We start from the raw sequence: 27082 nt of genomic DNA on the forward strand, positions 1-27082 counted from the left end.
ATCAAGGATGATGAATGATAGTGAATACAACACATCCAGGATGATGAATGATAGTGAATACAACACATCCAGGATGATGAATGATAGTGAATACAACACATCCAGGATGATGAATGATAATGAATACAACACATCCAGGATGATGAATGATAGTGAATACAACACATCCAGGATGATGAATGATAATGAATACAACACATCCAGGATGATGAAGGATAATGAATACAACACATCCAGGATGATGAATGATAGTGAATCCAACACATCCAGGATGATGAATGATAATGAATACAACACATCCAGGATGATGAATGATAGTGAATCCAACACATCCAGGATGATGAATGATAGTGAATACAACACATCCAGGATGATGAATGATAATGAATACAACACATCCAGGATGATGAATGATAATGAATACAACACATCCAGGATGATGAATGATAATGAATACAACACATCCAGGATGATGAATGATAATGAATACAACACATCCAGGATGATGAATGATAGTGAATACAACACATCTAGGATGATGAATGATAGTGAATACAACACATCCAGGAGGATGAATGATAATGAATACAACACATCCAGGATGATGAATGATAGTGAATACAACACATACAGGATGATGAATGATAGTGAATACAACACATCCAGGATGATGAATGATAATGAATACAACACATTCAGGATGATGAATGATAATGAATACAACACATCCAGGATGATGAATGATAATGAATACAACACATCCAGGATGATGAATGATAATGAATACAACACATCCAGGATGATGAATGATAGTGAATACAACACAGCCAGGATGATGAATGATAGTGAATACAACACATCCAGGATGATGAATGATAGTGAATACAACACATCCAGGATGATGAATGATAATGAATACAACACATCCAGGATGATGAATGATAGTGAATACAACACATCCAGGATGATGAATGATAGTGAATACAACACATCCAGGATGATGAATGATAATGAATACAACACATCCAGGATGATGAATGATAGTGAATACAACACATCCAGGATGATGAATGATAGTGAATACAACACATCCAGGATGACAAAGAATAATGAATACAACACATCCAGGATGATGAAAGATAATGAATACAACACATCCAGGATGATGAAGAATAATGAATACAACACATCCAGGGTGATGAATGATAATGAATACAACACATCCAGGATGATGAATGATAGTGAATACAACACATCCAGGATGGTGAATGATAGTGAATACAACACATCCAGGATGATGAATGATAATGAATACAACACATCCAGGATGATGAATGATAGTGAATACAACACATCCAGGATGGTGAATGATAGTGAATACAACACATCCAGGATGATGAATGATAATGAATACAACACATCCAGGATGATGAATGATAGTGAATACAACACATCCAGGATGATGAATGATAATGAATACAACACATCCAGGATGATGAATGATAGTGAATCCAACACATCCAGGATGATGAATGATAATGAATACAACACATCCAGGATGATGAATGATAATGAATACAACACATCCAGGATGATGAATGATAGTGAATACAACACATCCAGGATGATGAATGATAGTGAATACAACACATCCAGGATGATGAATGATAATGAATACAACACATCCAGGATGATGAATGATAGTGAATACAACACATCCAGGATGATGAATGATAATGAATACAACACATCCAGGATAATGAATGATAGTGAATCCAACACATCCAGGATGATGAATGATAGTGAATACAACACATCCAGAATGATGAATGATAGTGAATACAACACATCCAGAATGATGAATGATAATGAATACAACACATCCAGGATGATGAATGATAGTGAATCCAACACATCCAGGATGATGAATGATAATGAATACAACACATCCAGGATGCACTCACCTGCTCCTCTGCAATTGTGGAAGTGTTCTGCAGTTTGATGATGGTTTGGTTGAAGGCCTTCTGCATCTCCTCCATCTGCTTACGATATCTGAGCGTGAAGGAGACACATGAGAAGATGCCACAACTTCCCCCCCTGAGGTTCCTCACCTCTGGCTGAGCTGCTCCAGGTAGCGTCCGCTGAGGGACATGTTGGTCTCCAGGGCCTTTATGCGGTTGTTGAGTCGCATGAACACGGACTCCTTCTGGCTGGAGCCGTGCAGCAGGTTCTGCTCCGTGCCGTTAGGAGGCTCGGCGTACATGTCCGAGAGGTTGGTGGAAGAGAAGTCTTCTGTGAGGTCCTGGCTTCTGAAGTCTGGGAGTGTGTGCGGAGGCTCAGTGTCAGGAACATCTTCAGGCTGGACAAGATGATCCTCTTCAGCCATGTCCTTCAGCATGGGCTCACAAGTGACTTGTACTGTGGTGCTGAGAGGCAGTGGAACTTCTTCTGAGCTGACACAGGGTGTTTCTAGCAGACTGAGGCTGGGCTCCAGCTGGGTCATGGAGTGCTCGTGAGATTCTGTGACAGTCTGGCTGGCTCCACTTCCTGCCTCCCTGGCAGGAGCTTCTTCTTCTTCTTCTTCTTCTTCTTCTTCTTCTTCACGGGGCTGATGTTTGTCTTCAGAGGGCAGTGTTGTTTTCCTGCAGAGGAGCAGCAAACACTGCTGCTGCAGATACTCCTGGAGGGAGTCTGCACAGCAACAAGAGACATCTTCCTCCCGCTCTTCATCCAACTCCTCCTCTTTCTCCAAAAGGGTTATTGTGGAGATGATGGATTCCTCTTCCTCCGACTCTAAAGGGATGACAATCTGCTCCTTCATATTGTCAGGAAGAGCTGAAGGTTCAGTGATGAGCACATCTGGAGACATGGCTGCCTCCTCCAACTCAGGACTACAAGAAAGAGCAGTATTAATCATCAGCTAAATAAACGCATACTTCTTTCCTACGCCAACAGCCATAATGTTTGCTGTGCAGTAGTCGTCATTCAACCCAAGCAGACGTGTTGTTGTTTGTGCTGCGGCGCCATCTTTTACACACGTTCACTCACTTCAGGTGCTGTGAGTTCAAAATGTACTTTCCCTTTTAATGCCTTAAAGGCCTACTGAAATGATTTGTTTTTATTTAAACGGGAATAGCAGATCCATTCTATGTGTCATACTTGATCATTTCGCGATATTGCCATATTTTTGCTGAAAGGATTTAGTAGAGAAAATCGACGATAAAGTTCGCAACTTTTGCTCGCTGATAAAAAAAGTGACGTCACAGGAGCTAGTATTCCTCACAATTCCCCATTGTTTACAATGGAGCGAGAGAGATTCGGACCGAGAAAGTGACGATTACCCCATTAATTTGAGCGAGGATGAAAGATTCGTAGATGAGGAACGTTACAGTGAAGGACTTGAGAGGCAGTGATGGACGTATCTTTTTTCGCTCTGACTGTAACTTAGGTACAAGCTGGCTCATTGGATTCCACACTCTCTCCTTTTTCTATTGTAGATCACAGATTTGTATTTTAAACCACCTCGGATACTATATCCTCTTGTAAATGAGAGTTGAGCACGCGAAATGGACATTTAAAGTGACTTTTATCTCCAAGACAATACATCGGTGACACACTTAGCTACTGAGCTAACGTGCTAGCATCGTTCTCAAATGAAGATAGAAACAAAATAAATAAACCCCTGACTGGAAGGATAGACAGAAGAGCAAAAATACTATTAAACCATGTACATGTAACTACACGGTTAAAAATTCTCAGCCTGGTAAGGCTTAACAATGCTGTTGCTAACGACGCTAAGGCTAATTTAGCAACTTAGCAGCCGGAACTCACAGAACTATGTACTCTCTCCTTTTTCTATTGTGTATCACGGATTTGTATTTTAAACCACCTCGGATACTATATCCTCTTGTAAATGAGAGTCGAGCACGCGAAATGGACATTCAAAGTGACTTTTATGTCCAAGACAATACATCGGTGACACACTTAGCTACTGAGCTAACGTGCTAGCATCGTTCTCAAATGAAGATAGAAACAAAATAAATAAACCCCTGACTGGAAGGATAGACAGAAGAGCAAAAATACTATTAAACCATGTACATGTAACTACACGGTTAAAAATTCTCAGCCTGGTAAGGCTTAACAATGCTGTTGCTAACGACGCTAAGGCTAATTTAGCAACTTAGCAACCGGAACTCACAGAACTATGATAAAACATTAGCGCTCCACCTACGCCAGCCAGCCCTCATCTTCCCATCAACAGCCGTGCTCACCTGCGTTCCAGCGATCAACGGCGCGACGAAGGACTTCATCCGTGGGTTTGGCGGCAAGCATCAGCTAGGCGTCTTCTATCAGGGTAAGTAGTCCTTGTTGTGTTGCTGTAAGTATTGTACTTAGCCGCTAAGACACCGATCGATCCCACCTACAACGTTCTTCTTTGCAGCCTCCATTGTTCATTAAACAAATTGCAAAATATTCACCAACACAGATGTCCAGAATACTGTGGAATTTTGTCGAAGAAAACAGAGCTTTGTGTATTGTGTCCAATAGGGCCCAAACACTTCCGTGCATTTTATGACGTCACGCGCATAAATCATATCCAAAGGAGATTTTCAACCGGAAGTGTGGCGAGAATTTTAAAATATCACTTTATAAGTTAACCCGGCCGTATAGGCATGTGTTGCAATGTTAAGATTTCATCATTGATATATAAACTATCAGACTGCGTGGTCGCTAGTAGTGGCTTTCAGTAGGCCTTTAAAGGCCAATACATGCCAATACGGCATAAAGTGCAATTTTAAAATTCCCGCCACACTTCCGGTTGAAAAAGCCTTCGGAGGATGAGTATGCGCGTGACGTCAATCATTGAACCGGAAGTATTGAATACAATACAAAAAAGCTCTGTTTTCATTTCATAATTCCACAGTATTCTGGACATCTGTGTTGGTGAATCTTTTGCAATTTGTTTAATGAACAATGAAGACTGCAAAGAAGAACGTTGTAGGTGGGTCGGTGTATAGTGGCTGGCTGTAGCAACACAACCAGGATTACTCACTTGGATAGCAGACGCGCTAGCCGCTGCTAACCGGCCACCGCACGGATGATCGGGTGAAGTCCTTCGTCGCGCCGTTGATCGCTGGAACGCAGGTGAGCACGGGTTTTGATGAGCTGGGCAGATGATGGCTGGCTGGCGTAGGTGGAGCGCTAATGTTTTTATCATAACTCTGTGAGGTCCGGTTGCTAAGTTGCTAAGTCAGCCTTAGCGTCGTTAGCAACAGCATTGTTAAGCTTTGCCAGGCTGAGATCTATTAACCGTGTAGTTACATATCCATGGTTTAATAGTATTGTTGATCTTCTGTCTATCATTCCAGTCAGGGATTTATTTTTTTGTTTGTATCTGCATTTGAGACAGATGCTATCACGTTAGCTCATGCTGATTAGCATGAGCTTCGTCGATGTATTGTCGTGGAGATAAAAGGCACTGAATGTCCATTTCGCGTTCTCGACTCTCATTTTCAAGAGGGTATAGTATCCGAGGTGGTTTAAAATACAAATCCGTGATCCACAATAGAAAAAGGAGAGAGTGTGGAATCCAATGAGCCAGCTTGTACCTAAGTTACGGTCAGAGCGAAAAAAAATATGTATTCCACTGCATTCTAGTCCGTCACTCTAACGTTCCTCATCCACGAATCTTTCATCCTCGCTCAAATTAATGGGGTAATGGTCCGAATAGCTCTAGCTGCGTTGAAAACAATAGGAAAATATGAGGGAGTGAACAACTGACAACGTCACGCTACTTCCGGTAGGGGCAAGGTTTTTTTTAATCAGAGACCAAAAGTTGCGAACTTTATCGACGTTGTTCTATACTAAATCCTTTAAGCAAAAATATGGCAATATCGCAAAATGATCAAGTATGACACATAGAATGGATCTGCTATCCCCGTTTAAATAAAAAAAATTCATTTCAGTAGGCCTTTAAACTGGAAGTACAACCACCCACAACATGTGTAAGTTTTACAATATAACTACAACTATTCTTACTTACTAAAGTGTCCCATATGTGATGTCTGTTGCATATTTCTACCTGCTATCGTAATGTAATCAAGCTAGTGTTGTTAGCATTAGCTAATATGCTAACATGTTTACGAGTGTCTGTGTTAGTTTTATTAACTTACATTCTTTTTGTTGTTTCACTTTCACTAATTCCTCAGTAAATTCACCAAAACGTCACCGTGGAGTTATTGAGTCTGTTTAGCTGATTGGAGAGCTAGCTAGGAGTTAACTCCTCTTATTGAGTCTGTTTAGCTGATTGGAGAGCTAGCTAGGAGTTAACTCCTCTTATTGAGTCTGTTTAGTTGATTGGAGAGCTAGCTAGGAGTTAACTCCTCTTATTGAGTCTGTTTAGCTGATTGGAGAGCTAGGTAGGAGTTAACTCCTCTTATTGAGTCTGTTTAGCTGATTGGAGAGCTAGGTAGGAGTTAACTCCTCTTATTGAGTCTGTTTAGTTGATTGGAGAGTTAGTTAGGAGTTAACTCCTCTTATTGAGTCTGTTTAGTTGATTGGAGAGCTAGCTAGGAGTTAACTCCTCTTATTGAGTGTTTAGTTGATTGGAGAGCTAGCTAGGAGTTAACTCCTCTTATTGAGTCTGTTTAGCTGATTGGAGAGCTAGCTAGGAGTTAACTCCTCTTATTGAGTCTGTTTAGTTGATTGGAGAGCTAGCTAGGAGTTAACTCCTCTTATTGAGTCTGTTTAGCTGATTGGAGAGCTAGGTAGGAGTTAACTCCTCTTATTGAGTCTGTTTAGCTGATTGGAGAGCTAGGTAGGAGTTAACTCCTCTTATTGAGTCTGTTTAGTTGATTGGAGAGCTAGCTAGGAGTTAACTCCTCTTATTGAGTCTGTTTAGCTGATTGGAGAGCTAGCTAGGAGTTAACTCCTCTTATTGAGTCTGTTTAGCTGATTGGAGAGCTAGTTAGGAGTTAACTCCTCTTATTGAGTCTGTTTAGTTGATTGGAGAGCTAGCTAGGAGTTAACTCCTCTTATTGAGTCTGTTTAGCTGATTGGAGAGCTAGCTAGGAGTTAACTCCTCTTATTGAGTCTGTTTAGCTGATTGGAGAGCTAGTTAGGAGTTAACTCCTCTTATTGAGTCTGTTTAGTTGATTGGAGAGCTAGCTAGGAGTTAACTCCTCTTATTGAGTCTGTTTAGCTGATTGGAGAGCTAGCTAGGAGTTAACTCCTCTTATTGAGTCTGTTTAGTTGATTGGAGAGCTAGCTAGGAGTTAACTCCTCTTATTGAGTCTGTTTAGCTGATTGGAGAGCTAGCTAGGAGTTAACTCCTCTTATTGAGTCTGTTTAGCTGATTGGAGAACTAGCTAGGAGTTAACTCCTCTTATTGAGTCTGTTTAGTTGATTGGAGAGCTAGCTAGGAGTTAACTCCTCTTATTGAGTCTTTTTAGCTGATTGGAGAGCTAGCTAGGAGTTAACTCCCCTTATTGAGTCTGTTTAGCTGATTGGAGAGCTAGCTAGGAGTTAACTCCTCTTATTGAGTCTGTTTAGCTGATTGGAGAGCTAGCTAGGAGTTAACTCCTCTTATTGAGTCTGTTTAGCTGATTGGAGAGCTAGCTATGAGTTAACTCCTCTTATTGAGTCTGTTTAGTTGATTGGAGAGCTAGCTAGGAGTTAACTCCTCTTATTGAGTTTGTTTAGCTGATTGGAGAGCTAGCTAGGAGTTAACTCCTCTTATTGAGTCTGTTTAGCTGATTGGAGAGCTAGCTAGGAGTTAACTCCTCTTATTGAGTCTGTTTAGTTGATTGGAGAGCTAGCTAGGAGTTAACTCCTCTTATTGAGTCTGTTTAGCTGATTGGAGAGCTAGCTAGGCGTTAACTCCTCTTATTGAGTCTGTTTAGCTGATTGGAGAGCTAGCTAGGAGTTAACTCCTCTTATTGAGTCTGTTTAGCTGATTGGAGAGCTAGCTAGGAGTTAACTCCTCTTATTGAGTCTGTTTAGTTGATTGGAGAGCTAGCTAGGAGTTAACTCCTCTTATTGTGTCTGTTTAGCTGATTGGAGAGCTAGCTAGGAGTTAACTCCTCTTATTGAGTCTGTTTAGCTGATTGGAGAGCTAGCTAGGAGTTAACTCCTCTTATTGAGTCTGTTTAGCTGATTGGAGAGCTAGCTAGGAGTTAACTCCTCTTATTGAGTCTGTTTAGCTGATTGGAGAGCTAGCTAGGAGTTAACTCCTCTTATTGAGTCTGTTTAGCTGATTGGAGAGCTAGCTAGGAGTTAACTCCTCTTATTGCGTCTGTTTAGCTGATTGGAGAGCTAGCTAGGAGTTAACTCCTCTTATTGCGTCTGTTTAGCTGATTGGAGAGCTAGCTAGGAGTTAACTCCTCTTATTGAGTCTGTTTAGCTGATTGGAGAGCTAGCCAGGAGTTAACTCCTCTTATTGAGTCTGTTTAGTTGATTGGAGAGCTAGCTAGGAGTTAACTCCTCTTATTGAGTCTGTTTAGTTGATTGGAGAGCTAGACTTCATTTTATTTGTTTACTGCCGTGTTACAGACACCATTCTAAGTCATTTCACAAAGTATATATCTGCGGCTTATAGTCCGGTGTGGCTAATATATGTAAATATATATTTTTAGTGCAAAATGTAGTAGGTGGGTCTTGTACTGTATAGTACAGTAGGTAGAGCAAATAGGACTTGTGACTCACACGGTAGTTGGGTCTGTGGTGGGAGTTGGAGTGGTCACATGACTTCCATCCTGGGATGAAATGTTTCCTGGCCAACACAAAGAAGAAGAAGTACAGTATCACTGCATGGACAGTGCAGTGCAATGAGGACAAAGTATTGATGTATTGCTCCATACTAGAGCAGCATGTAGTTGTAACAATCATGTAGTTGTAACAGTGGAATGTTACAGTAGATGTCAATATTCATGCTACACAAACCTTGCATCTCTGAGTTGCCCCCGAGAACATTGACAGCAATATTAGTGACCATGTTCAGAATGACATCTGTGGAGCAACAGCACAACTAAGTCATGTACACGTTCACACATCATCATGTAACAGCACAACTAAGTCATTTACACATTCACACATCATCATGTAACAGCACAACTAAGTCATTTACACATTCACACATCATCATGTAACAGCACAACTAAGTCATTTACACGTTCACACATCATCATGTAACAGCACAACTAAGTCATTTACACGTTCACACATCACCATGTAACAGCACAACTAAGTCATTTACACGTTCACACATCATCATGTAACAGCACAACTAAGTCATTTACACATTCACACATCATCATGTAACAGCACAACTAAGTCATTTACACGTTCACACATCATCATGTAACAGCACAACTAAGTCATTTACACGTTCACACATCACCATGTAACAGCACAACTAAGTCATTTACACGTTCACACATCATCATGTAACAGCACAACTAAGTCATTTACACGTTCATACATCATCTTGTAACTGCACAACTAAGTCATTTACACGTTCATACATTATCATGTAACAGCACAACTAAGTCATTTACACGTTCACACATCACCATGTAACAGCACAACTAAGTCATTTACACGTTCATACATCATCATGTAACAGCACAACTAAGTCATTTACACGTTCACACATCATCATGTAACAGCACAACTACGTCATTTACACATTCACACATCATCATGTAACAGCACAACTAAGTCATTTACACGTTCATACATCATCATGTAACAGCACAACTAAGTCATTTACATGTTCATACATCATCATGTAACAGCACAACTAAGTCATTTACACGTTCACACATCATCATGTAACACAGCGTTTCTCAAAGTGTGGGGCGCGCCCCAATGGTGGGGAATAGAGACATGACAGGTGGGGCGCGAGGAACGGGAGGAAATTTCACTTTAATTTTTTTTTTTTTTTCAATTATATTCTTAGATTTTTTTTTTTACTATGCTTTCATTTTCTATACACACTGTAAATCACTTTGTGATTCTGTCTGTGAAATCCGCTATATAAATAAATTTTTCCTGTAGGCTTTAAATTTCTAGGTAGGAGCGCAAGTTTGACAGACATAGCAACAGTAACTAATGGGGGCGGGGCTAAGCGGAAGCTTTGTGAATGGTGAATCACTGTGCGAGGATTTGCTGTTTTGCAAATACATAAAAAATATAGCCACTGCTGATGAGCTGTTCAATATAATGGACAGTTTCCTCAAAGAACACGACCTTAAATGGGAAAACTGTGTTGGCTTTTGCTCTGATGGCGCACAGACCATGGCAGAGTAAAGAAACGGGCTGCAGGCTCTAATAAAGAGGGTTGCGCCAAATGCGCATTGGACACACTGTGTGTCATTCACCGGGAAACACTCGCGTCAAGGCAGCTCAGCCCCTAACTCGATGAGGTTTTAACAGTGGCAGTGTCAAGCCTGCAACCCCCATTTGAAAAGCTGTGCAGTGCAAAACAGGCTCATTGCAGCCACTAATGCTGGAGTACTGTAAAACTCATGTTCACTTTCCCTGTCTTGCCAAAATGCATATAGCTCCTCCTTTTTTTTTTGCAAAGATTGCAAAGTGGCACTTTTATTTTTATTTATTATTGAACTTGATGCAAGTTATTTGATTTATTATTGAACCTGATGCAAGTTATAACACTTGTATTTGATTTATTATTGAACTTGATGCAAGTTATAACACTTTTATTTGATTTATTATTGAACTTGATGCAAGTTATAACACTTTTATTTCATTTATTATTGAACTTGATGCAAGTTATAACACTTTTATTTGATTTATTATTGAACTTGATGCAAGTTATAACACTTTTATTTCATTTATTATTGAACTTGATGCAAGTTATAACACTTTTATTTGATTTATTATTCAATTTGATGCAAGTTATAACACTTTTATTTGATTTATTATTGAACTTGATGCAAGTTATAACACTTTTTTTATTATTATTATTGAACTTGATGCAAGTTATAACACTTTTGTTTTATTTATTATTGAACTTGATGCAAGTTATTTTATTTGATATTGAACTTGATGCAAGTTATACCACAGCTGCACAGTTATTTTATTTATTATTGAACTTGATGTTATTTTATGTTATTGAGTTTGAATGTATACAACTTGATGTTACTTGATGTTCAATAAATTTGAAAATGTTAAGCTTGGCATTAGCGTTCTGTTGGGGCGATGGGGGCAGGTGGGGCTTGAAAACTCCCCCTTGTCCAAAGTGGGGGATGACAAAAAAAGTTTGAGAACCACTGATGTAACAGCACAACTAAGTCATTCACACGTTCACACATCATCATGTAACAGCACAACTAAGTCATTTACACGTTCATACATCATCATGTAACAGCACAACTAAGTCATTTACACGTTCATACATCATCATGTAACAGCACAACTAAGTCATTTACACGTTCATACATCATGATATATATTATTGCTGGACTTACCCTTGGCTGAGCCAATGATATTCTTGGAATGTTTGACTTCACCAGGTCCATATCCAGATGGGTAGTCTAAATGAGCAACACAATGTAGTCTCACAGTGCTATTGTATTCTTCTAGAAGCAATGTTAAGTCTTGTGTCCTAGGAGAACATGTATAGATCTAGTCTTGGACAGTAAACATTGTTACCCATAGGTAAGCCATGTCAAAGTACACAAGTCAACCCTCCTCCCTGGTTAGGCTTTTAAAGACAAGTGACAAAGATTAAGACAAGTACAAAATAAAAATGCATTAAAAATAATTGGGCCCAGTTCACACTTGTCATAAATAACATGTGTACTTGTCATGAATAACATGTGTACTTGTCATGAATAACATGTGTACTTGTCATGAATAACATGTGTACTTGTCATGAACAACATGTGTACTTGTCATGAATAACATGGGTACTTGTCATGAATAACACGTGTACTTGTCTTGAATAACACGTGTACTTGTCATGAATAACACGTGTACTTGTCATGAATAACACGTGTACTTGTCATGAATAACATGTGTACTTGTCATGAATAACACGTGTACTTGTCATGAATAACATGTGTACTTGTCATGAATAACATGTGTGTACTTGTCATGAATAACACGTGTGTACTTGTCATGAATAACACGTGTACTTGTCATGAATAACACGTGTACTCGTCATGAATAACATGTGTACTTGTCATGAATAACATGTGTGTACTTGTCATGAATAACACGTGTGTACTTGTCATGAATAACACGTGTACTTGTCATGAATAACACGTGTACTCGTCATGAATAACACTTGTACTCGTCATGAATAACACGTGTACTCGTCATGAATAACACGTGTACTCGTCATGAATAACACGTGTACTCGTCATGAACAACACTTGTACTCGTCATGAACAACACTTGTACTCGTCATGAATAACACGTGTACTCGTCATGAATAACACGTGTACTCGTCATGAATAACACGTGTACTCGTCATGAATAACACGTGTACTTGTCATGAATAACACGTGTACTTGTCATGAACAACACGTGTACTTGTCATGAACAACATGTGTACTTGTCATGAACAACATGTGTACTTGTCATGAACAACGTGTGTACTTGTCATGAATAACATGTGTACTTGTCATGAATAACACGTGTACTTGTCATGAATAACATGTGTACTTGTCATGAATAACATGTGTACTTGTCATGAATAACATGTGTACTTGTCATGAATAACACTTGTACTCGTCATGAATAACACGTGTACTTGTCATGAATAACACGTGTACTTGTCATGAATAACACGTGTACTTGTCATGAACAACACGTGTACTTGTCATGAACAACACGTGTACTTGTCATGAATAACACGTGTACTTGTCATGAATAACACGTGTACTTGTCATGAATAACACGTGTACTTGTCATGAATAACACGTGTACTTGTCATGAATAACACGTGTACTTGTCATGAATAACATGTGTACTTGTCATGAATAACGTGTACTTGTCATGAATAACACTTGTACTCGTCATGAATAACACGTGTACTTGTCATGAATAACACGTGTACTTGTCATGAATAACACGTGTACTTGTCATGAACAACACGTGTACTTGTCATGAACAACACGTGTACTTGTCATGAATAACACGTGTACTTGTCATGAATAACACGTGTACTTGTCATGAATAACACGTGTACTTGTCATGAATAACACGTGTACTTGTCATGAATAACACGTGTACTTGTCATGAATAACACGTGTACTTGTCATGAATAACACGTGTACTTGTCATGAATAACATGTGTACTTGTCATGAATAACATGTGTACTTGTCATGAACAACATGTGTACTTGTCACATGAATAACACGTGTACTTGTCATGAATAACATGTGTACTTGTCATGAATAACATGTGTACTTGTCATGAACAACATGTGTACTTGTCATGAATAACACGTGTACTTGTCATGAATAACACGTGTACTTGTCATGAATAACACGTGTACTTGTCATGAATAACACGTGTATACTTGTCATGAATAACACGTGTACTTGTCATGAATAACACGTGCACTTGTCATGAATAACACGTGTACTTGTCATGAATAACATGTGTACTTGTCATGAATAACATGTGTACTTGTCATGAATAACACGTGTACTTGTCATGAATAACACGTGTACTTGTCATGAATAACATGTGTACTTGTCATGAATAACATGTGTACTTGTCATGAATAACACGTGTACTTGTCATGAATAACACGTGTACTTGTCATGAATAACACGTGTACTTGTCATGAATAACACGTGTACTTGTCATGAATAACACGTGTACTTGTTTATGAATAACACGTGTACTTGTCATGAATAACACGTGTACTTGTCATGAATAACACGTGTACTTGTCATGAATAACACGTGTACTTGTCATGAATAACACGTGTATACTTGTCATGAATAACACGTGTACTTGTCATGAATAACACGTGTACTTGTCATGAATAACACGTGTACTTGTCATGAATAACACGTGTACTTGTCATGAATAACATGTGTACTTGTCATGAATAACACGTGTACTTGTCATGAACAACACGTGTACTTGTCATAAATAACACGTGTACTTGTCATGAATAACACGTGTACTTGTCATGAATAACATGTGTGTACTTGTCATGAATAACATGTGTACTTGTCATGAATAACATGTGTACTTGTCATGAACAACATGTGTACATGTCATGAACAACATGTGTACTTGTCATGAATAACATGTGTGTACTTGTCATGAATAACACGTGTACTTGTCATGAATAACACGTGTACTTGTCATGAACAACATGTGTACTTGTCATGAATAACATGTGTACTTGTCATGAATAACACGTGTACTTGTCATGAATAACATGTGTACTTGTCATGAATAACACGTGTACTTGTCATGAATAACATGTGTACTTGTCATGAACAACGTGTGTACTTGTCATGAATAACGTGTGTACTTATCATGAATAACGTGTGTACTTATCATGAATAACGTGTGTACTTGTCATGAATAACATGTGTACTTGTCATGAATAACATGTGTGTACTTGTCATGAATAACATGTGTACTTGTCATGAATAACATGTGTACTTGTCATGAATAACATGTGTACTTGTCATGAATAACATGTGTGTACTTGTCATGAATAACATGTGTGTACTTGTCATGAATCACATGTGTACTTGTCATGAATAACATGTGTACTTGTCATGAATAACATGTGTACTTGTCATGAATAACATGTGTACTTGTCATGAATAACACGTGTACTTGTCATGAATAACATGTGTACTTGTCATGAATAACATGTGTACTTGTCATGAATAACATGTGTACTTGTCATGAATAACACTTGTACTCGTCATGAATAACACGTGTACTTGTCATGAATAACACGTGTACTTGTCATGAATAACACGTGTACTTGTCATGAACAACACGTGTACTTGTCATGAACAACACGTGTACTTGTCATGAATAACACGTGTACTTGTCATGAATAACACGTGTACTTGTCATGAATAACACGTGTACTTGTCATGAATAACACGTGTACTTGTCATGAATAACATGTGTACTTGTCATGAATAACGTGTACTTGTCATGAATAACACTTGTACTCGTCATGAATAACACGTGTACTTGTCATGAATAACACGTGTACTTGTCATGAATAACACGTGTACTTGTCATGAACAACACGTGTACTTGTCATGAACAACACGTGTACTTGTCATGAATAACACGTGTACTTGTCATGAATAACACGTGTACTTGTCATGAATAACACGTGTACTTGTCATGAATAACACGTGTACTTGTCATGAATAACACGTGTACTTGTCATGAATAACACGTGTACTTGTCATGAATAACACGTGTACTTGTCATGAATAACACGTGTACTTGTCATGAATAACATGTGTACTTGTCATGAATAACATGTGTACTTGTCATGAACAACATGTGTACTTGTCACATGAATAACACGTGTACTTGTCATGAATAACATGTGTACTTGTCATGAATAACATGTGTACTTGTCATGAACAACATGTGTACTTGTCATGAATAACACGTGTACTTGTCATGAATAACACGTGTACTTGTCATGAATAACACGTGTACTTGTCATGAATAACACGTGTATACTTGTCATGAATAACACGTGTACTTGTCATGAATAACACGTGCACTTGTCATGAATAACACGTGTACTTGTCATGAATAACATGTGTACTTGTCATGAATAACATGTGTACTTGTCATGAATAACACGTGTACTTGTCATGAATAACATGTGTACTTGTCATGAACAACATGTGTACTTGTCATGAACAACATGGGTACTTGTCATGAATAACACGTGTACTTGTCTTGAATAACACGTGTACTTGTCATGAATAACACGTGTACTTGTCATGAATAACACGTGTACTTGTCATGAATAACATGTGTACTTGTCATGAATAACACGTGTACTTGTCATGAATAACATGTGTACTTGTCATGAATAACATGTGTGTACTTGTCATGAATAACACGTGTGTACTTGTCATGAATAACACGTGTACTTGTCATGAATAACACGTGTACTTGTCATGAATAACACGTGTACTTGTCATGAATAACACGTGTACTTGTCATGAATAACACGTGTACTTGTCATGAATAACACGTGTACTTGTCATGAATAACACGTGTACTTGTCATGAATAACGTGTGTACTTGTCATGAATAACGTGTGTACTTGTCATGAATAACGTGTGTACTTGTCATGAATAACACGTGTACTTGTCATGAATAACACGTGTACTTGTCATGAATAACGTGTGTACTTGTCATGAATAACACGTGTACTTGTCATGAATAACACGTGTACTTGTCATGAATAACACGTGTACTTGTCATGAATAACACGTGTACTTGTCATGAATAACACGTGTACTTGTCATGAATAACACGTGTACTTGTCATGAATAACACGTGTACTTGTCATGAATAACACGTGTACTTGTCATGAATAACACGTGTACTTGTCATGAATAACACGTGTACTTGTCATGAATAACACGTGTACTCGTCATGAACAACACGTGTACTCGTCATGAACAACACGTGTACTCGTCATGAACAACACGTGTACTCGTCATTAACAACACGTGTACTTGTCATGAACAACACGTGTACTCGTCATGAACAACACGTGTACTCGTCATGAACAACACGTGTACTCGTCATGAATAACACGTGTACTCGTCACGAATAACACGTGTACTCGTCACGAATAACACGTGTACTCGTCACGAATAACACGTGTACTCGTCACGAATAACACGTGTACTCGTCACGAATAACACGTGTACTCGTCACGAACAACACGTGTACTCGTCACGAACAACACGTGTACTCGTCATGAATAACACGTGTACTCGTCATGAATAACACGTGTACTCGTCATGAACAACACGTGTACTCGTCATGAATAACACGTGTACTCGTCATGAATAACACTTGTACTCGTCATGAATAACACGTGTACTCGTCATGAATAACACGTGTACTCGTCATGAATAACACGTGTACTCGTCATGAACAACACTTGTACTCGTCATGAACAACACTTGTACTCGTCATGAACAACACGTGTACTCGTCATGAATAACACGTGTACTCGTCATGAATAACACGTGTACTCGTCATGAATAACACGTGTACTCGTCATGAATAACACGTGTACTTGTCATGAACAACACGTGTACTTGTCATGAACAACATGTGTACTTGTCATGAACAACATGTGTACTTGTCATGAACAACGTGTGTACTTGTCATGAATAACATGTGTACTTGTCATGAATAACACGTGTACTTGTCATGAATAACATGTGTACTTGTCATGAATAACATGTGTACTTGTCATGAATAACACTTGTACTCGTCATGAATAACACGTGTACTCGTCATGAATAACACGTGTACTTGTCATGAATAACACGTGTACTTGTCATGAACAACACGTGTACTTGTCATGAATAACACGTGTACTTGTCATGAATAACACGTGTACTTGTCATGAATAACACGTGTACTTGTCATGAATAACACGTGTACTTGTCATGAATAACACGTGTACTTGTCATGAATAACATGTGTACTTGTCATGAATAACATGTGTACTTGTCATGAATAACGTGTACTTGTCATGAATAACACTTGTACTCGTCATGAATAACACGTGTACTTGTCATGAATAACACGTGTACTTGTCATGAATAACACGTGTACTTGTCATGAACAACACGTGTACTTGTCATGAACAACACGTGTACTTGTCATGAATAACACGTGTACTTGTCATGAATAACACGTGTACTTGTCATGAATAACACGTGTACTTGTCATGAATAACACGTGTACTTGTCATGAATAACACGTGTACTTGTCATGAATAACACGTGTACTTGTCATGAATAACACGTGTACTTGTCATGAATAACACGTGTACTTGTCATGAATAACATGTGTACTTGTCATGAATAACATGTGTACTTGTCATGAACAACATGTGTACTTGTCACATGAATAACACGTGTACTTGTCATGAATAACATGTGTACTTGTCATGAATAACATGTGTACTTGTCATGAACAACATGTGTACTTGTCATGAATAACACGTGTACTTGTCATGAATAACACGTGTACTTGTCATGAATAACACGTGTACTTGTCATGAATAACACGTGTATACTTGTCATGAATAACACGTGTACTTGTCATGAATAACACGTGCACTTGTCATGAATAACACGTGTACTTGTCATGAATAACATGTGTACTTGTCATGAATAACATGTGTACTTGTCATGAATAACACGTGTACTTGTCATGAATAACACGTGTACTTGTCATGAATAACACGTGTACTTGTCATGAATAACATGTGTACTTGTCATGAATAACACGTGTACTTGTCATGAATAACACGTGTACTTGTCATGAATAACACGTGTACTTGTCATGAATAACACGTGTACTTGTCATGAATAACACGTGTACTTGTTTATGAATAACACGTGTACTTGTCATGAATAACACGTGTACTTGTCATGAATAACACGTGTACTTGTCATGAATAACACGTGTACTTGTCATGAATAACACGTGTACTTGTCATGAATAACACGTGTATACTTGTCATGAATAACACGTGTACTTGTCATGAATAACACGTGTACTTGTCATGAATAACACGTGTACTTGTCATGAATAACACGTGTACTTGTCATGAATAACATGTGTACTTGTCATGAATAACACGTGTACTTGTCATGAACAACACGTGTACTTGTCATAAATAACACGTGTACTTGTCATGAATAACACGTGTACTTGTCATGAATAACATGTGTGTACTTGTCATGAATAACATGTGTGTACTTGTCATGAATAACGTGTGTACTTGTCATGAATAACATGTGTACTTGTCATGAACAACATGTGTACTTGTCATGAATAACATGTGTACTTGTCATGAATAACATGTGTACTTGTCATGAATAACACGTGTACTTGTCATGAATAACATGTGTACTTGTCATGAACAACGTGTGTACTTGTCATGAATAACGTGTGTACTTATCATGAATAACGTGTGTACTTATCATGAATAACGTGTGTACTTGTCATGAATAACATGTGTGTACTTGTCATGAATAACATGTGTACTTGTCATGAATAACATGTGTACTTGTCATGAATAACATGTGTACTTGTCATGAATAACATGTGTACTTGTCATGAATAACATGTGTGTACTTGTCATGAATAACATGTGTGTACTTGTCATGAATCACATGTGTACTTGTCATGAATAACATGTGTACTTGTCATGAATAACATGTGTACTTGTCATGAATAACACGTGTACTTGTCATGAATAACACGTGTACTTGTCATGAATAACATGTGTACTTGTCATGAATAACATGTGTACTTGTCATGAATAACATGTGTACTTGTCATGAATAACACTTGTACTCGTCATGAATAACACGTGTACTTGTCATGAATAACACGTGTACTTGTCATGAATAACACGTGTACTTGTCATGAACAACACGTGTACTTGTCATGAACAACACGTGTACTTGTCATGAATAACACGTGTACTTGTCATGAATAACACGTGTACTTGTCATGAATAACACGTGTACTTGTCATGAATAACACGTGTACTTGTCATGAATAACACGTGTACTTGTCATGAATAACATGTGTACTTGTCATGAATAACGTGTACTTGTCATGAATAACGTGTACTTGTCATGAATAACACTTGTACTCGTCATGAATAACACGTGTACTTGTCATGAATAACACGTGTACTTGTCATGAATAACACGTGTACTTGTCATGAACAACACGTGTACTTGTCATGAACAACACGTGTACTTGTCATGAATAACACGTGTACTTGTCATGAATAACATGTGTACTTGTCATGAACAACATGTGTACATGTCATGAACAACATGTGTACTTGTCATGAATAACATGTGTGTACTTGTCATGAATAACACGTGTACTTGTCATGAATAACACGTGTACTTGTCATGAACAACATGTGTACTTGTCATGAATAACATGTGTACTTGTCATGAATAACACGTGTACTTGTCATGAATAACATGTGTACTTGTCATGAATAACACGTGTACTTGTCATGAATAACATGTGTACTTGTCATGAACAACGTGTGTACTTGTCATGAATAACGTGTGTACTTATCATGAATAACGTGTGTACTTATCATGAATAACGTGTGTACTTGTCATGAATAACATGTGTGTACTTGTCATGAATAACATGTGTACTTGTCATGAATAACATGTGTACTTGTCATGAATAACATGTGTACTTGTCATGAATAACATGTGTACTTGTCATGAATAACATGTGTACTTGTCATGAATAACATGTGTGTACTTGTCATGAATAACATGTGTACTTGTCATGAATAACATGTGTACTTGTCATGAATAACACGTGTACTTGTCATGAATAACACGTGTACTTGTCATGAATAACACGTGTACTTGTCATGAATAACATGTGTACTTGTCATGAATAACATGTGTACTTGTCATGAATAACACTTGTACTCGTCATGAATAACACGTGTACTTGTCATGAATAACACGTGTACTTGTCATGAATAACACGTGTACTTGTCATGAACAACACGTGTACTTGTCATGAACAACACGTGTACTTGTCATGAATAACACGTGTACTTGTCATGAATAACACGTGTACTTGTCATGAATAACACGTGTACTTGTCATGAATAACACGTGTACTTGTCATGAATAACACGTGTACTTGTCATGAATAACATGTGTACTTGTCATGAATAACGTGTACTTGTCATGAATAACGTGTACTTGTCATGAATAACACTTGTACTCGTCATGAATAACACGTGTACTTGTCATGAATAACACGTGTACTTGTCATGAATAACACGTGTACTTGTCATGAACAACACGTGTACTTGTCATGAACAACACGTGTACTTGTCATGAATAACACGTGTACTTGTCATGAATAACACGTGTACTTGTCATGAATAACACGTGTACTTGTCATGAATAACACGTGTACTTGTCATGAATAACACGTGTACTTGTCATGAATAACACGTGTACTTGTCATGAATAACACGTGTACTTGTCATGAATAACATGTGTACTTGTCATGAATAACATGTGTACTTGTCATGAACAACATGTGTACTTGTCACATGAATAACACGTGTACTTGTCATGAATAACATGTGTACTTGTCATGAATAACATGTGTACTTGTCATGAACAACATGTGTACTTGTCATGAATAACACGTGTACTTGTCATGAATAACACGTGTACTTGTCATGAATAACACGTGTACTTGTCATGAATAACACGTGTATACTTGTCATGAATAACACGTGTACTTGTCATGAATAACACGTGCACTTGTCATGAATAACACGTGTACTTGTCATGAATAACATGTGTACTTGTCATGAATAACATGTGTACTTGTCATGAATAACACGTGTACTTGTCATGAATAACACGTGTACTTGTCATGAATAACATGTGTACTTGTCATGAATAACATGTGTACTTGTCATGAATAACACGTGTACTTGTCATGAATAACACGTGTACTTGTCATGAATAACACGTGTACTTGTCATGAATAACACGTGTACTTGTCATGAATAACACGTGTACTTGTTTATGAATAACACGTGTACTTGTCATGAATAACACGTGTACTTGTCATGAATAACACGTGTACTTGTCATGAATAACACGTGTACTTGTCATGAATAACACGTGTACTTGTCATGAATAACACGTGTATACTTGTCATGAATAACACGTGTACTTGTCATGAATAACACGTGTACTTGTCATGAATAACACGTGTACTTGTCATGAATAACACGTGTACTTGTCATGAATAACATGTGTACTTGTCATGAATAACACGTGTACTTGTCATGAACAACACGTGTACTTGTCATAAATAACACGTGTACTTGTCATGAATAACACGTGTACTTGTCATGAATAACATGTGTGTACTTGTCATGAATAACATGTGTACTTGTCATGAATAACATGTGTACTTGTCATGAACAACATGTGTACATGTCATGAACAACATGTGTACTTGTCATGAATAACATGTGTGTACTTGTCATGAATAACACGTGTACTTGTCATGAATAACACGTGTACTTGTCATGAACAACATGTGTACTTGTCATGAATAACATGTGTACTTGTCATGAATAACACGTGTACTTGTCATGAATAACATGTGTACTTGTCATGAATAACACGTGTACTTGTCATGAATAACATGTGTACTTGTCATGAACAACATGTGTACTTGTCATGAATAACGTGTGTACTTATCATGAATAACGTGTGTACTTATCATGAATAACGTGTGTACTTGTCATGAATAACATGTGTACTTGTCATGAATAACATGTGTGTACTTGTCATGAATAACATGTGTACTTGTCATGAATAACACGTGTACTTGTCATGAATAACATGTGTACTTGTCATGAATAACATGTGTACTTGTCATGAATAACATGTGTACTTGTCATGAATAACATGTGTACTTGTCATGAATAACATGTGTGTACTTGTCATGAATAACATGTGTGTACTTGTCATGAATCACATGTGTACTTGTCATGAATAACATGTGTACTTGTCATGAATAACATGTGTACTTGTCATGAATAACATGTGTACTTGTCATGAATAACATGTGTACTTGTCATGAATAACATGTGTACTTGTCATGAATAACATGTGTACTTGTCATAAATAACATGTGTACTTGTCATGAATAACATGTATACTTGTCATGAATAACACGTGTACTTGTCATGAACAACACGTGTACTTGTCATGAATAACACGTGTACTTGTCATGAATAACACGTGTACTTGTCATGAATAACACGTGTACTTGTCATGAATAACACGTGTACTTGTCATGAATAACACGTGTACTTGTCATGAATAACACGTGTACTTGTCATGAATAACACGTGTACTTGTCATGAATAACACGTGTACTTGTCATGAATAACATGTGTACTTGTCATGAATAACGTGTACTTGTCATGAATAACACTTGTACTCGTCATGAATAACACGTGTACTTGTCATGAATAACACGTGTACTTGTCATGAATAACACGTGTACTTGTCATGAACAACACGTGTACTTGTCATGAACAACACGTGTACTTGTCATGAATAACACGTGTACTTGTCATGAATAACACATGTACTTGTCATGAATAACACGTGTACTTGTCATGAATAACACGTGTACTTGTCATGAATAACACGTGTACTTGTCATGAATAACATGTGTACTTGTCATGAACAACATGTGTACTTGTCATGAATAACATGTGTACTTGTCATGAATAACATGTGTACTTGTCATGAACAACATGTGTACTTGTCATGAATAACACGTGTACTTGTCATGAATAACACATGTACTTGTCATGAATAACACGTGTACTTGTCATGAATAACACGTGTATACTTGTCATGAATAACACGTGTACTTGTCATGAATAACACGTGCACTTGTCATGAATAACACGTGCACTTGTCATGAATAACACGTGTACTTGTCATGAATAACATGTGTACTTGTCATGAATAACACGTGTACTTGTCATGAATAACACGTGTACTTGTCATGAATAACACGTGTACTTGTCATGAATAACATGTGTACTTGTCATGAATAACATGTGTACTTGTCATGAATAACACGTGTACTTGTCATGAATAACACGTGTACTTGTCATGAATAACACGTGTACTTGTCATGAATAACACGTGTACTTGTCATGAATAACACGTGTACTTGTCATGAATAACACGTGTACTTGTTTATGAATAACACGTGTACTTGTCATGAATAACACGTGTACTTGTCATGAATAACACGTGTACTTGTCATGAATAACACGTGTACTTGTCATGAATAACACGTGTATACTTGTCATGAATAACACGTGTATACTTGTCATGAATAACACGTGTACTTGTCATGAATAACACGTGTACTTGTCATGAATAACACGTGTACTTGTCATGAATAACATGTGTACTTGTCATGAATAACATGTGTACTTGTCATGAATAACACGTGTACTTGTCATGAATAACACGTGTACTTGTCATGAATAACACGTGTACTTGTCATGAATAACACGTGTACTTGTCATGAATAACACGTGTACTTGTTTATGAATAACACGTGTACTTGTCATGAATAACACGTGTACTTGTCATGAATAACACGTGTACTTGTCATGAATAACACGTGTACTTGTCATGAATAACACGTGTACTTGTCATGAATAACACGTGTATACTTGTCATGAATAACACGTGTATACTTGTCATGAATAACACGTGTACTTGTCATGAATAACACGTGTACTTGTCATGAATAACACGTGTACTTGTCATGAATAACACGTGTACTTGTCATGAATAACATGTGTACTTGTCATGAATAACACGTGTACTTGTCATGAACAACACGTGTACTTGTCATAAATAACACGTGTACTTGTCATGAATAACACGTGTACTTGTCATGAATAACATGTGTGTACTTGTCATGAATAACATGTGTACTTGTCATGAATAACATGTGTACTTGTCATGAATAACATGTGTACATGTCATGAATAACATGTGTACTTGTCATGAATAACATGTGTGTACTTGTCATGAATAACACGTGTACTTGTCATGAATAACATGTGTGTACTTGTCATGAATAACACGTGTACTTGTCATGAATAACACGTGTACTTGTCATGAACAACATGTGTACATGTCATGAACAACATGTGTACTTGTCATGAATAACATGTGTGTACTTGTCATGAATAACACGTGTACTTGTCATGAATAACACGTGTACTTGTCATGAACAACATGTGTACTTGTCATGAATAACATGTGTACTTGTCATGAATAACACGTGTACTTGTCATGAATAACATGTGTACTTGTCATGAATAACACGTGTACTTGTCATGAATAACATGTGTACTTGTCATGAACAACGTGTGTACTTGTCATGAATAACGTGTGTACTTATCATGAATAACGTGTGTACTTATCATGAATAACGTGTGTACTTGTCATGAATAACATGTGTACTTGTCATGAATAACATGTGTGTACTTGTCATGAATAACATGTGTACTTGTCATGAATAACATGTGTACTTGTCATGAATAACATGTGTACTTGTCATGAATAACATGTGTACTTGTCATGAATAACATGTGTGTACTTGTCATGAATAACATGTGTGTACTTGTCATGAATCACATGTGTACTTGTCATGAATAACACGTGTACTTGTCATGAATAACACGTGTACTTGTCATGAATAACACGTGTACTTGTCATGAATAACACGTGTACTTGTCATGAATAACACGTGTACTTGTCATGAATAACACGTGTACTTGTCATGAACAACACGTGTACTTGTCATGAATAACATGTGTACTTGTCATGAATAACACGTGTACTTGTCATGAACAACACGTGTACTTGTCATAAATAACACGTGTACTTGTCATGAATAACACGTGTACTTGTCATGAATAACATGTGTGTACTTGTCATGAATAACACGTGTACTTGTCATGAATAACATGTGTACTTGTCATGAATAACATGTGTACTTGTCATGAATAACACGTGTACTTGTCATGAATAACACGTGTACTTGTCATGAATAACATGTGTACTTGTCATGAATAACACGTGTACTTGTCATGAACAACACGTGTACTTGTCATAAATAACACGTGTACTTGTCATGAATAACACGTGTACTTGTCATGAATAACATGTGTGTACTTGTCATGAATAACACGTGTACTTGTCATGAATAACATGTGTACTTGTCATGAATAACACGTGTACTTGTCATGAATAACACGTGTACTTGTCATGAATAACACGTGTACTTGTCATGAATAACACGTGTACTTGTCATGAATAACACGTGTACTTGTCATGAATAACACGTGTACTTGTCATGAATAACACGTGTACTTGTCATGAATAACACGTGTACTTGTCATGAATAACACGTGTACTTGTCATGAATAACATGTGTACTTGTCATGAATAACGTGTACTTGTCATGAATAACACTTGTACTCGTCATGAATAACACGTGTACTTGTCATGAATAACACGTGTACTTGTCATGAATAACACGTGTACTTGTCATGAACAACACGTGTACTTGTCATGAACAACACGTGTACTTGTCATGAATAACACGTGTACTTGTCATGAATAACACGTGTACTTGTCATGAATAACACGTGTACTTGTCATGAATAACACGTGTACTTGTCATGAATAACACGTGTACTTGTCATGAATAACATGTGTACTTGTCATGAACAACATGTGTACTTGTCATGAATAACATGTGTACTTGTCATGAATAACATGTGTACTTGTCATGAACAACATGTGTACTTGTCATGAATAACACGTGTACTTGTCATGAATAACACATGTACTTGTCATGAATAACACGTGTACTTGTCATGAATAACACGTGTATACTTGTCATGAATAACACGTGTACTTGTCATGAATAACACGTGCACTTGTCATGAATAACACGTGTACTTGTCATGAATAACACGTGTACTTGTCATGAATAACATGTGTACTTGTCATGAATAACACGTGTACTTGTCATGAATAACACGTGTACTTGTCATGAATAACACGTGTACTTGTCATGAATAACATGTGTACTTGTCATGAATAACATGTGTACTTGTCATGAATAACACGTGTACTTGTCATGAATAACACGTGTACTTGTCATGAATAA

The 27082-nt window shown here is 37.5% G+C and overlaps 1 protein-coding gene across 3 annotated transcripts in view; it reads right to left on the reverse strand.

Moving 5' to 3' along the window:
• LOC133650153 (SUN domain-containing ossification factor-like) overlaps window positions 1–27082 on the reverse strand; it is a 97410-nt gene that overhangs the window by 23606 nt on the left and 46722 nt on the right. For all 3 annotated transcript variants that reach the window (XM_062047070.1, XM_062047069.1, XM_062047071.1), the window contains 5 exons: window positions 11490–11555; window positions 8941–9006; window positions 8704–8770; window positions 2112–2891; window positions 1965–2052 (listed from right to left, as the gene is read on the reverse strand). In XM_062047070.1, coding sequence (XP_061903054.1) covers window positions 1965–2052; window positions 2112–2891; window positions 8704–8770; window positions 8941–9006; window positions 11490–11555 — 1067 coding nt within the window. The remainder of the gene's footprint in view (window positions 1–1964; window positions 2053–2111; window positions 2892–8703; window positions 8771–8940; window positions 9007–11489; window positions 11556–27082) is intronic.

This window comes from Entelurus aequoreus, linkage group LG05 (assembly GCF_033978785.1).
Source record: "Entelurus aequoreus isolate RoL-2023_Sb linkage group LG05, RoL_Eaeq_v1.1, whole genome shotgun sequence".
Classification (NCBI taxonomy): domain Eukaryota; kingdom Metazoa; phylum Chordata; class Actinopteri; order Syngnathiformes; family Syngnathidae; genus Entelurus; species Entelurus aequoreus.